The sequence below is a fragment of the Calonectris borealis genome, chromosome 20, assembly GCF_964195595.1.
Source record: "Calonectris borealis chromosome 20, bCalBor7.hap1.2, whole genome shotgun sequence".
Taxonomy (NCBI): Eukaryota; Metazoa; Chordata; class Aves; order Procellariiformes; family Procellariidae; genus Calonectris; species Calonectris borealis.
The window spans coordinates 7,171,612-7,186,384 of NC_134331.1; the positions used below are offsets into that span (position 1 = coordinate 7,171,612).

A 14,773-nucleotide genomic window follows, 5' to 3' on the forward strand; every position below is an offset into this window, starting at 1 on the left:
TATTAGCAATTATTTAACAGCAATTCACAATACAGCTGTGAAACAAAATGTAAAAAAGGTTTTGTAGGTTTAGGAACAATACAAATGTGAAAATCATTACTATGAAAGAAGTTTAAAGCTTTAGCTATGCCAGAGTTGCAACTGATTAAGTTTTTAAAAATAAATTACTACTATGTACACTGCAAGTATTCTCCATGACACTTTCAACGTGTGTACAACTTGACACAGCATTTTTAATATCATAAAAGTTTGCTCAGAGCAGATTTAATGAGAAGAGTTTAAAAAAAAAAAATATTTACAACGGCTCCCAAGCAACTACCACTAATGTTATTTGACATGAAGTAATTGAGAATTCCTACTTATAATTGAAGAACAAGCAGAGCCACAAAGCTTTTAGAGTTATGTGAAACCTAGCAATCTGGAGTACAGTGATTTGCTTTGGTTTTGCTCTTTTTCCCACCTTAGAATCATTAATATAGTTGCTACAAAATTTTACCTGAGCTAAATACAAGCCAGAATTTATGGTTAAATTCATTGCCAGCTGGCCCCGGTTTGTACGAATAATTTCCAAAATGCAATGAATCCCATGACAAAACTCCAGGCACGGTTTCTGGTTTCCTAGCAAAAGTTTTCCTGGACCCTAGGCACTTCTGCACAATGGCTGTGCTCTTACTATATAAAAGCCTGGGGCAGTAAGATTTACATCTGTGCAAAAAAACCAGAACCCAGACAATGCACGTTATTCCACACCATAAAAATAGAGACATTAAGAAAACAAAAAAACCTCAAAGTAAAACCACAACACGCATACACACAGAGCGCTAGTGGACAAGCTGCTGGCGTTAGTGCTGGAAACCTTTCAAATTTTAGCTGCGAAGTGGAACTCTCCACATCGTATTTAGCCTTGCCAAGAACCTTACAACTCTTTCCTGATATTATCACATAATAGGGTCTTTCCAATTCGGCACAGATATGCACAGAAGAGAACAGAGGAAAGCCTCCACATGGAGAAGAAATCTCCACAATGAAAGGAAATGGAAGTGCAGGCCTTCTCCTTATTGACATTTTTCATTTGAAACACACTATTATCACATCTATTTGTTTGGAAACATTTTGGACACTAACCAGTGGGAGAAGGAAATACAGTTGCACAATAGATAATTTCTTAAGATTAGATTAGGATAGAACATGCAATAAAAAGGATATCCTCTCCAGCACAGATGTAACTACATGCAAGGTCTGACCCTCATCCCATTTCCATCAGAGACTATGAGAATTTTGCTGCTAACTTTCTAGGCAACAGGAGTAGGGTCTCAGCTCTTAAAGTGGGGTATCTCTTCCCTCCTGCCTTTCCCATGTTTTGAGTTTCATATCTTTACTGCTAGGAAGTGAAGGGTTGCTCACTGCTAAGAGCCTTAAGGCTAAAAATAGTGTCAGGCCAAAAAACTCATGATGGGGATGATGAGGAATTCCTTTTGGTTTATGGTGCCCAGAAGTGGTGCTCTAACATGCCTAGGAGGGATGCAATTATGGGGTTAGACATCCCAGCTCAGCGATGAAAGTTGTTCCTTTTCTACAATCCAACGAACTCAATCCCTTCTGCTTACGCATCTTCAGCCCTTCTCCACATGGTAAATGGCACTACCTGCCCATGTAGATTTTTAAGCACACTTTAAAAAGTGTGTTGGTGGTACACAAGCCCCTAAGGGCTCCTGTTTGCCTCTGCCTAGACGTATCAAAATAAGCAAATTTGACTCTTAATATGAATGAAGAACAAACAGGTTGAAGAGGTAGGTGCCATTTTTAGTCGGCTCATTTTCAGGGACGAGCAGCTTATTAATGTGGAAACGACTCAGATCAATCTCTGTTTGCAGACTTGTTCGTATACTTACTGTTTGCACTCTGCTTTTTCTTTGTCCCACTCTTTATTTAGTTGTTGCACAATAATTTTTGAAGTATCATCTTCATTCAGCGACCACAAATCTTTATCTTCGAGGGGCCTTTTGTACCCAAGAATTGCCATGCTGCATATATGGAGAAAAACAGTCTAATTCAGTTTGGCTAATAGTACTTAAAGCATCGCTAGTAACTCTGCAACTATTAAGCCAATAAAAGCAAGAAGATACACCTCCACAGAAAAGGTGATAATTATACCTCCATCTCCCTTTGTTCCTTATATTGATGTTTGCAATTAAGGAAAGGACATTACGTAGTTTTGATTACATGTATTTTATTGAAAGCATCACTTCAGAAAAAAAGAACAATAAAAACCAACTACCAGAAGCATTCGAATGAAACTGTGGTGTTAAATGAAAACAGTGAAGCTTTAGAAGTGAAAATAACTAAGTCTATCTGGAATAACTGTCAGAGATGAACAAAATGCAAAAGCAAAGCTCACGTAAGTTAAAGGAAAATCAGATTCCTCTGAAAACTAGAGTTCCTCAACTCTGAGAGGAATTTTGTCAAGGGATGCAAACATCTAGTTGCCAAGAATCTCGATGGGGAAGCTGAACATTCAAAATTCTGGAAGTTTAGAAAGATCTCACTCTCTCACTAAAAAGAACTTTACAGAGCTGTTGCCACGACAATAAAGTTACACGGATGGAAGAATGAAGATCTCAACACTCTCAACCACTATGGGAAAACTGGGTCTTAACATGCCCTTTGACAGCTGTTGCACTTCTTTATCATGAAGTAGTAGTAAGCCCAATCTCAAATTTGCATCTTTAATACACATGCCTTTTGACAGCAGTATCAGTTGGTGGTAATCATTTGTATATATAACCCAGTTTACTTTCCCTCTTACCTGGAAAATGTCCTTACAAAAAAGCATTCACCCATGAACCTCAACAGGAAATAAAATGCATCCTCAGGTGGCTGAAAGGTTGCCACAATTAATCTTGTGGAACACAGTCTTACATCTTGCTTTAGATTATACTCCAGCATGCCATAAGCACAATCAGGCTGTATACCCTATTAGTCATGCCACAATTGTTGCCACTACTCTTCAGAGGAGAAGTTTGGGCAGTATGAGCACTCCGAAAGCTGTTTCTAAAAAGGCAAACACTAGAAGTGCTGACACCACTGTGGATGAAAGAGCATCCAACATCAACTACTTTCACAGGAAAAATCTCCGTATTGCTAACTCTGTACAACACATATCACAAGTAGAGTTTGGGGCTGTCAGCTGTCCAACAGCTTGAAAAGAGAAGCTCACCTTGTAAACCACCAAAATGTCAATCTTGACAGGAAACCTGAAGTTAACTCTGGACATGGATTCTATAGTAAAGTTATGGGGGAAAAAAAAACAAAATAAATAAAGACATTTATCATTACTTTAACAAGAAGACAGTCTATTTTGATCTGGTTTGGTATATTATATGGTATATTACATGTATGTACCTATGTCCTAACGAGACATAAAATTGATTTCTTTCATTTCCCATGTCAGAACTCTTTTTATCTTTAAAAATTGCTTCATATACTGCCTTTAAATCACACTTATATAAAGGAAATGTTATTCTATAGTTTCTGAAATGTTCATTTTAAGAAATGAACTCAACTCCTCTCTCAGCTTGGTTCAAACATAAATCCAATTATAGAGACCGTTTTATGAATTGGAGAAGAAATTTAATCTGTGACACCACTAATATCTTCTGTTATTAATGTTTTTCCATATCTATTCTCAACACATATAGAACTCGTTTATTAAGACAAATCTTATAGACTTTAGCTAACTCTAAATGAATGTTAAGCAAGTAGACCACCATCTCCACAAAAACCACTCCTGAAATAATTAATATTACACTTCAGTGTTCATAAATCTAATTTAAACTGCTATGAAGCAACAAGTAGAAGAGCTGCGTTCACTACATAGCTTCCAGTCATTACTGATGGCATAAAATGGAAAAAGGCTTCAAACCCCAATATTACTCTTCATACCCAGAGTTTCGTAAGGAGGTCACTAACTACTGCAATCTCAATGACAATCCAAAGCTGTTTTCAATGACAAGTATTCTCAGTGAAACTCTCAAAACATGACACAGTGTGTAAAATGCAAATAAAGCAAAGTAAAAATACTTACAGGATCTGTATTAACGGGGGAAAAAAATGGAGGCTTTTCTTTAAAACATGAAAGGATTAACTCAATGATTATCAAAGCAAAGTAGATGTAAAATGTGGTAAACCTGAACCTTTCATTTACATGGCCCTAGAGGGAAAAAGAAACACAGTAAATGATTGTTTTTATTGTACTTCCCAGCTCCCCCAACACACACGTGCACACTCTGACTTTTTCACAGCTTCTTTTGGCAATTCCTTTCTTCCTCTACAGTTGAACAGTACAAAGTAGTTGCTAGCAGGAATTATCTTACAAAAGTATGCATGTACTCTGTAAAGCGCCTAAGAACATGCTTATCTCCAAGCTTTTCATTAAATTATGTCAAGTTCAAAGTGCTTATACATTTTCACTGCATGCAGACACTCTCTGGAATCAGGGCTACATGACATTCTTTTAAATTACCTCCAGGGGTTCTTGCAAGATCATGTCTTAAGCACAGGAATTGTCAACCCAGATCAGAGAACATCCATTTACTTTAGTATCTTGTCACTGACAAGCAGTCAGTGTCAAATACTTTGAGAAGAAGCTGCAAAAAAACACTGTATTGCATAATAACAGTTCCATCTGCTCTAGAGTTATTTCCTTCCCTACTCATATGAGTCTGCAGTTGACTTAAAACTTCTTGCTGTGAGGGTATGTCCCTTATACAGCTCTTTCATAACCTAACATAGTTGTGAATGCTCTCATTGTTCACTTAAAATGTAAACCTTAAGTGCAAGAGAAAGAATATTTGGTCCTCAGCAGTTGCAAGAACAGGAGAAATGTTACCCATACCCGATCTAAGACTCTGCACCCATAATTTTAAGTTGATTAAGGATTCAAACATTGATAGTCCAATATTTGTACTTATTCACCACTACTACAGTTTTAAAATTGAGTTAAGTGGTGTTTGAAAGGGTATCACCAGGATTGCAGCTATTTTCTGAAGAAGTTCTGCACGGACTGTCATTTAAGGTTTAATTCAATCTCCGCTGGAATGTTTACAACAGCCTAGTATAGCAAAATCCTTGCTAAAAGGATAATGCTGCTAATAGTTACAAAGAAGTAAGTATAAAAAAAAAAGAAATCACCAAACAGAATCAACACAGATTTCACTGAGGAGAAGCAATCACCTTAATGTTTTTCAAATACTCTTTCACTCCTAGCCTTTGATGATCCAATCACTGAAGCAATCTGCTTTGCCCTACTTAGTGAAATTTGTTTCTGTGAAAAACAGAACAACTCTCTTACTGCAGGAGAACCTGCTATGTTTTCAAACAGGAATCATAACAGGCCAGGTTTCTTTCCTCTTCCTCCAACTTTCTGTTCTCTATTTACAGCCACGGTTGGAGTCAAAATGCTGTCCTCAGCACATCAGGCACTGACAAAAGAAAGCCTATGGAGCTGTATAATGTGGCCAAGCTGCCTAAGCAAAAAAAGAGTATTACATATTAAAATGCATCATCTCCGATTACTACCCATCCCTATTTAAGCATGGCAGGGGAAGGGGGCAGCAAAAGGGAAAAGGGAAGGAAAAAAGAAAAAAAAAGAGGCTGTTCTAATATATATACATTGTTGGTATAGCCCTCACATGTCTATCAGGTTTCCAGTATAGCCTCGGGCTAAGTAAAATCTGCTTTTTGACATTGCATGAGAAATCCCAGTTCCCTTCAAGTTACACAAGTCTGAGTCAAGGCAACGGAACCAAACTTCTCTTTCTCTCTGGCAAAAGCTGGGCTCAGATCTGTCTCCAAACTCAGTGATTCATTCCCTTCACAGAGATGTTAATGCTACATTTCCTGTTCTCCAAGTGCTAACAAGGATGGCATGTTACCTGTGCTGTTGTAGTCATGATCTTAGACCGGAAAGGCCCCACGGCACAGAGCACAGACAAAAACCAGAAGATAATGAGCACTCCAGAGGACTGAACTCCTCTCAGCCTTTCATATTGAATAAGCAATGTAGCTAACAGCTGTAAAAGTAAATACAGGAACACATGAACACAATCCCGTCCCACTGCTCCCCTTATTCACACTCTTAGTTGGCAGCCATTAGAGTCATCATCAACAACAGGACCTCTTTGAAATAAGGCCCCATCACAACTTCACAGAATTCAATGGCAAAACCTCCTCTATTAAGGAAAGCAGCAAATAACTTTATAAAATAATTTGGTTTTACTGTTTTCAGAGCCTTATCTCCAGAATTCAATTTTTTAAACCAGACTTTGTACCAGGGCTAGGCACAATTAAATATTAGCCGCAAACATTTAAAAAAAAAAAGTAAGAGCTATCATTTCTCCAGTCCAGATGGACAATCATGACTTGTCTACGAAACAAGATTTAAAAGAAATCTAACCAAGGGAATGAAAAACTTAATGGGCAAATTTTCCTGCTTCATTTTTCATACAACAGCCACAAGCCTGTTTATCATCCTAGGCAAAGCAGATTTGCTTTCTGTTTAATGGAGGAACAACCACCAGATAAGAGACCCAGTTTTACAAAGTCCAATACAACACTGAACAATGCACAAGCCACACTCTATCATATCTCTCTGTTTAGGCAAGGTCATATCCAAATTCTCTCCACACCTGGATCAGAACCTGGAGAAATAGACGAGAGCAAGGTGGGAGGCAGAACAATCTCTCCATCATAAAGATTTTAATTTACATAGCTGAATCTACGTGAGAGAGATCTCTGTAACTGCGACCTTTTCGGTAAACAAAATTTGCTTCAGTAATACAAGTACTAATAATTCAGTTAAAAGAGTACAGGATAAAGCAATGAATGCAAAAGAACCCTTTTCCTCTCTCATCTGTCTAAGAAAGAGTTATTCTTATTGGTCACAATAAACAGAAACAGCTACAAACCACAGTGATGCCAACGATCAATGGAGTTACAAAATAGACTGGTGGAGGCGTTCTGTTTTGCAGGAGCTCATGGAAAGAGTAGAAGAGATCTGCCCAGCTCACGCACCACAGCAGGACACCGAGCAGCTGAAAGTAGTCAAACAGAAACAGCATTTGGTAAACTCATCTCCAGGGGCAGTCAGAGGGCTAGCAAAACTGTTGTGATTCACAGATTCCCAGCAAGACAAAGCTGTGTAAACAGAACAACACTGCTGCATTGATCAGCTGCAGTTAGGCTAACGGAACTGTCCCACTGCACTCAAACCAAGGATCTCGTCTCAACTCTTTCTGAGGAATTTGTAAACCCAGCCAGTACAAAGACTGCTATTTACCTGTTTTTTCCCATACTATTCAGTTTTGATTGGAAACACAGGCAGCATCCAGATTAAAGGCAGACATGCCCTGATGCAGATGCCTGGAACTTTTCTCCAGGAGTAACCCCAGTTCTCTCATGGCCTATGGAAAGTGACTTGCTTGCTTTCCTTAGACCTAGTCATTTATAAACCAGAGGTGCTATTGACAGCAGCCATCTCTTAAGCACAAGATGCAGATAAAATCATATAGCTATTAGGTGGGTAGAGTGGCTTGAAAAAACACCTTCTTGTGCTTACTTTCACAATGAGATGAAATTCTCACCAGACCTACCTTAAGGTCTTTGTTTTGCAGCTTTCAGTAGTTTAAAGCTTAAGTAAGGGTGAAGCAGCATATTTTTGGCTCAACAAAGGGGTGAACTCTCTTCTGCAGAGCAATCAACTCCTCTCTCTACCCAGAAAGTTGGGCTCGCAGGATGGATTTCCTTACAGATGAGCTATCCTTTGGTATCCTTCCTCAGAAGTCTGTACCTTCACCGCTGTTTCCTATAAGCAAGTTCTTCAGTTCCCCCATAAATCAGAAGGAATTTTGTTTAAACCCTACTGCAGCACTTGCGTGGATACTGAACTAATGCTAGCAAACTCAAAACTGCACATTACTCGTGGAGCACTGCAAAGAGATCTTACCGTCTTGAACCTGCTCAACACGGAAAGCACGATGTACCCTCTTTTGTTGTGCTTTAGGTAGAGAAGATAAAAGGGTAATGCACTCCATAGATAAATGCTAGGGATCCACGCTAGGATGGTATTCTGGAAACACGGTGTCAGGTCTGGATTATCAGTGTGTATTGAAAGATTTGAATCCTGGAAAAAAAGATGAGACATTTATTAATAGAGAGGCAGAAGTGCTGCCAATTAGAACATCTGCTTGAAGAAGTTGTATCCAAATTCTGCTGGAGTTAGCAAATGGCCTCAGTAAAAGCTTTCCAAAAATACCTATCCCAACTACTTGTAGTTAATCTGCTATAGTAAAAGGGCTAAGTACAGTTTTAAATACTGGGCAAAACCTAGAAAGACAGACTTCTGCCCTCCTGTATCTCAGAGCTGGACGCACATTTTGTAGCGGACAAACCCCTTGTGTTTCTGTCTTTGCTAAGGCTTAGTTACAAGTGCTGATACCACAGCATTTCTCAGGCATCCCCAGCCTGGAGTGCAACTGCTAAACAAAGCTCTGGAGGCAAAATGCTCAACTTGAGAACTCATCCAGCAAGAATGTTCAGCACTGGAGAAAATGATCAGATTTAGATCAACCGTATGCTGACCTGGGAAAACCCCCTCCATGTATGACTAAAATTTTGTCCTTCTTACTCATATGCCTCCAACTATAATTACTTCCCTGTTCTAAACAAAGGTAAAAGAAATGTATTGTACATGGAGGTAGGAATATGGGTTTTCTTGCAAAAATTGCAAGCAATGCTTTCCACCTGTGACCCTGGACACCACAATTCACATATGCAACTTGTACCTAAAGATTGAATCCACCACGTGCAAACACACAGCTACACAAGTTCAAACTAAAATAGAAATTTCAGTACATTTAAGGGGAACTTGGTTTTAATGAAACCTACTGGAAATCCACAACTTGCATTTCACCATCTGATGTGTCATCTTAAATGTGGTAGATAAATACTTACTTGCAGGAAATGTAAAATTACTTTGTTGTACTATCGTTAGCAAGCAGATGATAAAACTAAGATATCTGTGGTTCAAATATGCCTTATCTCTGCACTAGAATCATTTACTTGTACCTAATTATTTTTGGGTATGAGCTATCAGTAGAAGTATGTTTCAGTTAAGCTGAGCCACCTCTCCCCACCCCTTATAAATGAATAACTGACTAGTCTGAATATGAATTTTTCAAAAGTATTTCCAGTCCTGCTTTTGTTTGCCAATACAAAAGAGACCAAATGCTGAAAGCAATGGTTGATTTTAGGAGAACTGAAGAGCCACAATCTGCTGACAATCTTTCAATTTCGGCGATGATCTGTCAGAAGGGACATGCATCACTGCATCAGTCCACATACACACGAAAGAGCTCGTAAGTGTAATGAAACTACAAAGCCGTGGCAGGTTGCAAGATGGTTTGGCTGAACTGTGACAAGTTTGTCACTCAGTACTTCAGCTTTGCCACAAATGAAACCTCTGGCAGTGGTGAAGGGTGGCACAAATCCATTAGCTGCGCATCTGAACTGCGCCCTTTACTGACACAGAGTTAGTGCCTCTCCAGCTGAGAAATGGCTCTTTCGGAGGCATGCAAGCACCCGGCGTGGCCATTCCCATTTACCTAAGCAGGTTTGTCCAGACCTAGGGGAAACTTCAGGCACAAATCAACAACACAGGGGCAATTACACTGCAATTCAAACACAAGATCAAAACCAAACAAAACTCCTCACATTCAAACTATTTCTGTGTTTTCCTCCAGCGACCAGGTCTCTGGCACCAGAAAGGAAGAGAACGTTTAAAGAGCACCCATTTTTGGCTTATCATCAAAACATTTCAGCATCTCTAACATGATAAACTCCCCTAGCAGCTACCCTGCCTGGGGCAGGAGATGCCCTGTTGAATTTTGGAGCTGAAGAGCTCTTTAGTTCCAAAGCAGAAGCTTATCTACTATCATTTATTCCACAAAATACTAATTTCCTCTTTAAATTACATGTGGTTTAGCAATGTCTTGAGCATGTTTGCAATTGTGCTCCTTTTGCTTGTTGGAAAAAAGGAAAGCTAAGGAAGAATAGCAACAACTGGGCACAGAATAAAACAAAGATTCTGTTTAAGGGAAAAGTTATTGAGGAGGGAGGAAAAAAAAAAAAAAAAAAAAAAAGAAAAGCACTCTTAATTTAAAACTTTCCTATAAGACCAAAATGTCCAGAAATGGCTTTCTGTCTGACAGCCACCTAGAAACTGCCCCAGATGTCCATTAACTTCGGACTGAACACAAGCTGACTATTGTATCCAAGACACAGACTGTATGGCTGCCAAGCCATTTAAAGGTTTTCATTAACTCTTATTTAAACAAGGCAAAGGACTTGCATTTCTGAACGTATAAATACAGCTGGCCAGAAAACAAAAATTCTGTCCTAAAAAAACACGTAAGATTTTAAGATTTGGTTGAATTATCCCTGAGAATAAAAGTGGAACCTTTCCAAAATTATGTGAAAATACACGCAGCAGCACCCACGCAATGACCAACAAGAGCCTACTACTTCCATGGCACATGGGAAATGGGGATGTGGGCTGAAGGAGAAATCCACATCCAAGGTGACAGACCTGACTACTGGCTATATTGGTAATGTTTACCCAGGTCCAATTCCATCCTGGACCAGATAAACAAGCTTTCCTGGAACAGATCTGCTTCTGTAAAAAGTTTCCCTTTCAACAAATTGGTGTTTTCTGAGAGCAGACTCTTTCCATCCTTGAATACAATGAGAGGGGTTCCTTTAGAAGACACAGTATCTAAAACATTTAAGTAGTGTAATTGCATGCAAATTACGTGCTCTCCCTAAGACTGGACCACAGTGGACTAATCCTGCTATGCCATGTGCCATGTAGCAGGGACTCTGCTATGAATTATTATTATTATTACTTTTAAATCTGGGAATCTGAAAGTTGCGTTTCTTACCACATTTCTTACCAAACTGGATCTGTTTTCATGGAGCTGGCAGTTCCACTTTATGGCTTTATAAATCACCACACTGACAGCATATATTCCAACATCCACTCCAACCCTAAACAACTCATTTTGAGTCAGAATATGACATGAAGTCTCAATACAATCTATCCTGATCGAGCCAACATTGTTAAATATTGTTAAATACCCTTCAATTCAGCAGTAAAGTTATGGAACTCCGCCCTTGAGAACAAACACAAGAAGCAACGGCTGGAGGGACACACAGGCTCTTTGACTCCTGTCTTTAAGGCTCCTGCTTTAATCTGGCTTTGTCTTTCCATATTCTGAACTCTGTCCTGTAAGCAGAGCAAGTTTAAATGCTTCCTGTGTCCCATTCTGATTGAGAATGAAAATACCCACCTTGGGCTGTCTGGGTTTCAGGGTTTTCTTTGGACTTGCTATTGAAAGAGGTCTAATACACTGACGTTAGATAGCACACACATTCCTCGGCTCATGGCTCTGTGCTGTCCTGAGAGCCGCTCACCTTCCTCTGTGCATCACAGCTCTGTCTCAGGGTCCCGCTCCATGAAAGCCCACTGAAAACACTCTGCAGGCAGCTCTGGGACCAGAGCCGGGGTGACCCAGAGCCGGGGTGACCCACCAACAGGCATCTCACACGGGGAAATATTCAGCAGCATGTGTTGCGAAACATCACTTTCTCTAAGAAACTCATCCCAGGGAAATTGTAACAGCCAGCCTGTCCATCACAGCTAACATCGCTGTCAGCTCGCTTCCCCACAAGCAAATCTTAAGGGCAGTAACCTGTGACCTCTTCCTAATCCAGACTCCCACTGTGCTCTGTGGCTCCTCCAGCCTGCCAAGAGCTCTGTCTGTAAGCAGCAGCATAGCATTTCCTTGGATGCAGTATCATGGATCAGTTTGGAGGCTGTGCTGGTGAGATACAGCATTGTAAAAATACCAGCCCACTGTACCGAACTCTCTGGGCACACAATTTACTTAATCCTGTAATAATACTTGAATGCAATGCCAACACCCATGGGAAATGAGATTAGAGATGCTTGTTACAGTTTCACAGCAGACAAGGGGTCCCCTGGAGTCTAAAACTTACAAATTAGTGGTGCTTTCTGTTAATCAGTTAAGAATATCATTGACATTGTCGCTTGCAGCAGCTTTCAGTCACACCTATCACTCCAGTCACAGTCTTTGGATAAACACGACCCTCGTATTAAGGGCCATCTGTGCAGCAGGGCTTACATTTAGATGAGCAATTTTAAAAACATGATCTTCATTTAAGGGAAGGTATTCAACAGGGGAAGCTCTGAGCAACATTAAATCTGCTCTAATACTTAGTACTTTCTATTACACTTTCCCCTCTGGAAAAGAACACTGCTATTGAAAAGGCCATCCTTAAAACTGATAATGCCTTTAAAGGAAACAAAAGTTCAACGCAACTTATCTTGGGTTTTTTGCACATCATCCCTTACAGCTTTTAAAGAAAAGGGGGAACAAACAGAAAGCCTAAAGCTAGGCTGAAAAACAGGAACAGGGAAATTTCTGTCTATCCCTTCCCAAACCTCAAGGATGATGTTAATAGAGCCTGCTGGGGCTCTGGTCTTGGGTTTAAGTCTAAACCCCTCAGTTGGGGTTCTGGTTTTGGGTTTAAGTCTAAACCAACTCCTACTCCACTACAGAAGTTTAAAATAAAAGTGCCTCACACTGGCTTTACCTGGCATACAGCTGATGCTGCAGTAATGCTCCTCAAACAGCCAGCAATGGAAAGCTTCCAAACCCTAGGGAAGACTAAAAATATCTTTTGTAGACTCAAGCAGTTATCTCCATTGAATGGATAAATTAATACATGTTTCTCTTTAAGTTTCTATAGCACAGAAAGAATCAGGAAAAGCACAGGAAACACAAATTCATTCTTTATCTGCTGGGAAGGTGAAGGCCATTGTGTTGACGTCATTCACACTCTACCCAAGGTTAATACATGCCATATCATTGATTCTGTGTCAGTTATCACTAGTTGGCACGTTATTTAAGATTAAAAATCAAATTGGAAAGCTGACTGGGAAGGTACACATGAAGAGTAAAAGATAGGGAAGTGAGTAAGTGAAAGTAACAACACTTCCCTGCAGTAAATAAACATGGAAATGGTATCTCTTGTAGAAGAAATTGTTAGTGAGAACTTAAATGCAGAGGAGAATCTTCCTGCCCTTCTTTTGCCCCTAGATCTGGTAAAAACCCTGCCAGTGAGTTTCACTTGCACAGTATGGGAAAAAAAAAAAAGGATGTTTTAATGTTTTACTCTTGGGTCTACCACACTGCCTCCTCCCAAGAATGAGGATGGCTCTGCAGTGGCTCTGAACCACAACACCAAAAACTATCAGGACTCAGCTACAGAGGCTTCATCTCAGCCTCTCCATGTCTCACCTCTCACTTCTAGCTGTTGTCCATCTCCTCGGCTTGGTCCCTGTTGGTAAACTCTTTGGGGCAAACTCTAATAATCATTTTAGAGCACAAATGCAAACAAGCAGTCTGCTCCAGGCCTCCAGAAGGCTGCTAGTTTCAAATGGCCTTTTCAGAGCAAGATCATCCGTTGACGTTTCCAAAGGAACAATTTCACCCTTATGCACAGAAGGAGTAACATGCTTCATTAATCCACAGTGACTGCTGCACAGCTCAATTCCTTCACATGATTACATGAACAACCTTTTTTCCCCCTCCCCTCTTAAGGCAGGGCAAAAGATAATGACATTCTCCACAACAATACTGCTTGGAAAAAGGTGAGGTTGAGAGGTCATAAGCATTTACAGTACTGCATGAACCACACAGTTAATAACCAGAAATAGTATTTTTCTGTTTACAAAGCACACTACAACAGTATCTACATTAGTGAAGGACACCATGCAGGACGCTGAACTTCCTTTTCCAGCAGTAAAAGGATCATTAGTGGCTTATTTTAATCGATCAAATAGACCTTGCACAAGTTCATAGCCTATACATGCTAGTTTATGGTTGTGGAGTAACTAGTCACAGGTTTTTGCTCGAGTTGAAGTTTCATGGTACAAATGGTACCAACCACGCAATCCACTTGAGAACTGTGGACCAGACACCCAAAAATCAATGTATGGGCTTAGTGATAGGTGTTACACAAAACAGTATGTTTCTCTTTCTTCTCCTTTTAGTTTTTGAGTTTTAAGAGTAGAAGTTCAGAGCTCCTCTACCATCGTGAACAAAAATGAAGCAGGATGAAAAAAAAGTAGGTTCGTATTCTGCCACAGTCATGCAACCCCGGGAAATGGGGGTAGTTTGAGAGAGAGAGTAAAGTAGAAGTTGACCACATGAAATATCTGCATCTAAGACAACATACACCTAAAGTAAAAATAAAATCCACCTACTTCAAGTGTTTTAGTAGCAGTCAGTCTTCTTGCTTGGACAGAAGGACATTTATTGACTTGCAGAGGTGAAGGCATAGTGCAACCATAGAGGTACGAATTCTCATGAATCAAAAGCAGGATTGAGAGGAAAAGGCAACAGGATCATTCTTTCAGCAGAAGAAAGTCCCCGACTGTCTTTTAGAATTGATCAAAGCTATATACTGTTGCAGAGAAAACTTTCTTTTAATTGCATCATCAAAGGCCTTTCCTAATGGCCTTGCGCAAGTACAAATAAAGGAGTGGGTTGCTGTATTTCAGCCCAGTGTGATGATGGGTGTGGGGGAATATCCTTAATTTGAGCCATCTGATCTCCCTTCAGTTGAAAGGAAC

General features: G+C 39.9%; 1 protein-coding gene across 2 annotated transcripts in view; it reads right to left on the minus strand.

Annotated features, from left to right (window-relative positions):
• Positions 1-14,773, minus strand: part of ABCC3 (ATP binding cassette subfamily C member 3) — a 52,404-nt gene that overhangs the window by 29,336 nt on the left and 8,295 nt on the right. For both annotated transcript variants that reach the window (XM_075169665.1, XM_075169666.1), the window contains exons 2-7: positions 8,003-8,179; positions 6,966-7,091; positions 5,934-6,071; positions 4,085-4,210; positions 3,218-3,279; positions 1,893-2,024 (exon numbers count right to left, since the gene is read on the minus strand). In XM_075169665.1, coding sequence (XP_075025766.1) covers positions 1,893-2,024; positions 3,218-3,279; positions 4,085-4,210; positions 5,934-6,071; positions 6,966-7,091; positions 8,003-8,179 — 761 coding nt within the window. The remainder of the gene's footprint in view (positions 1-1,892; positions 2,025-3,217; positions 3,280-4,084; positions 4,211-5,933; positions 6,072-6,965; positions 7,092-8,002; positions 8,180-14,773) is intronic.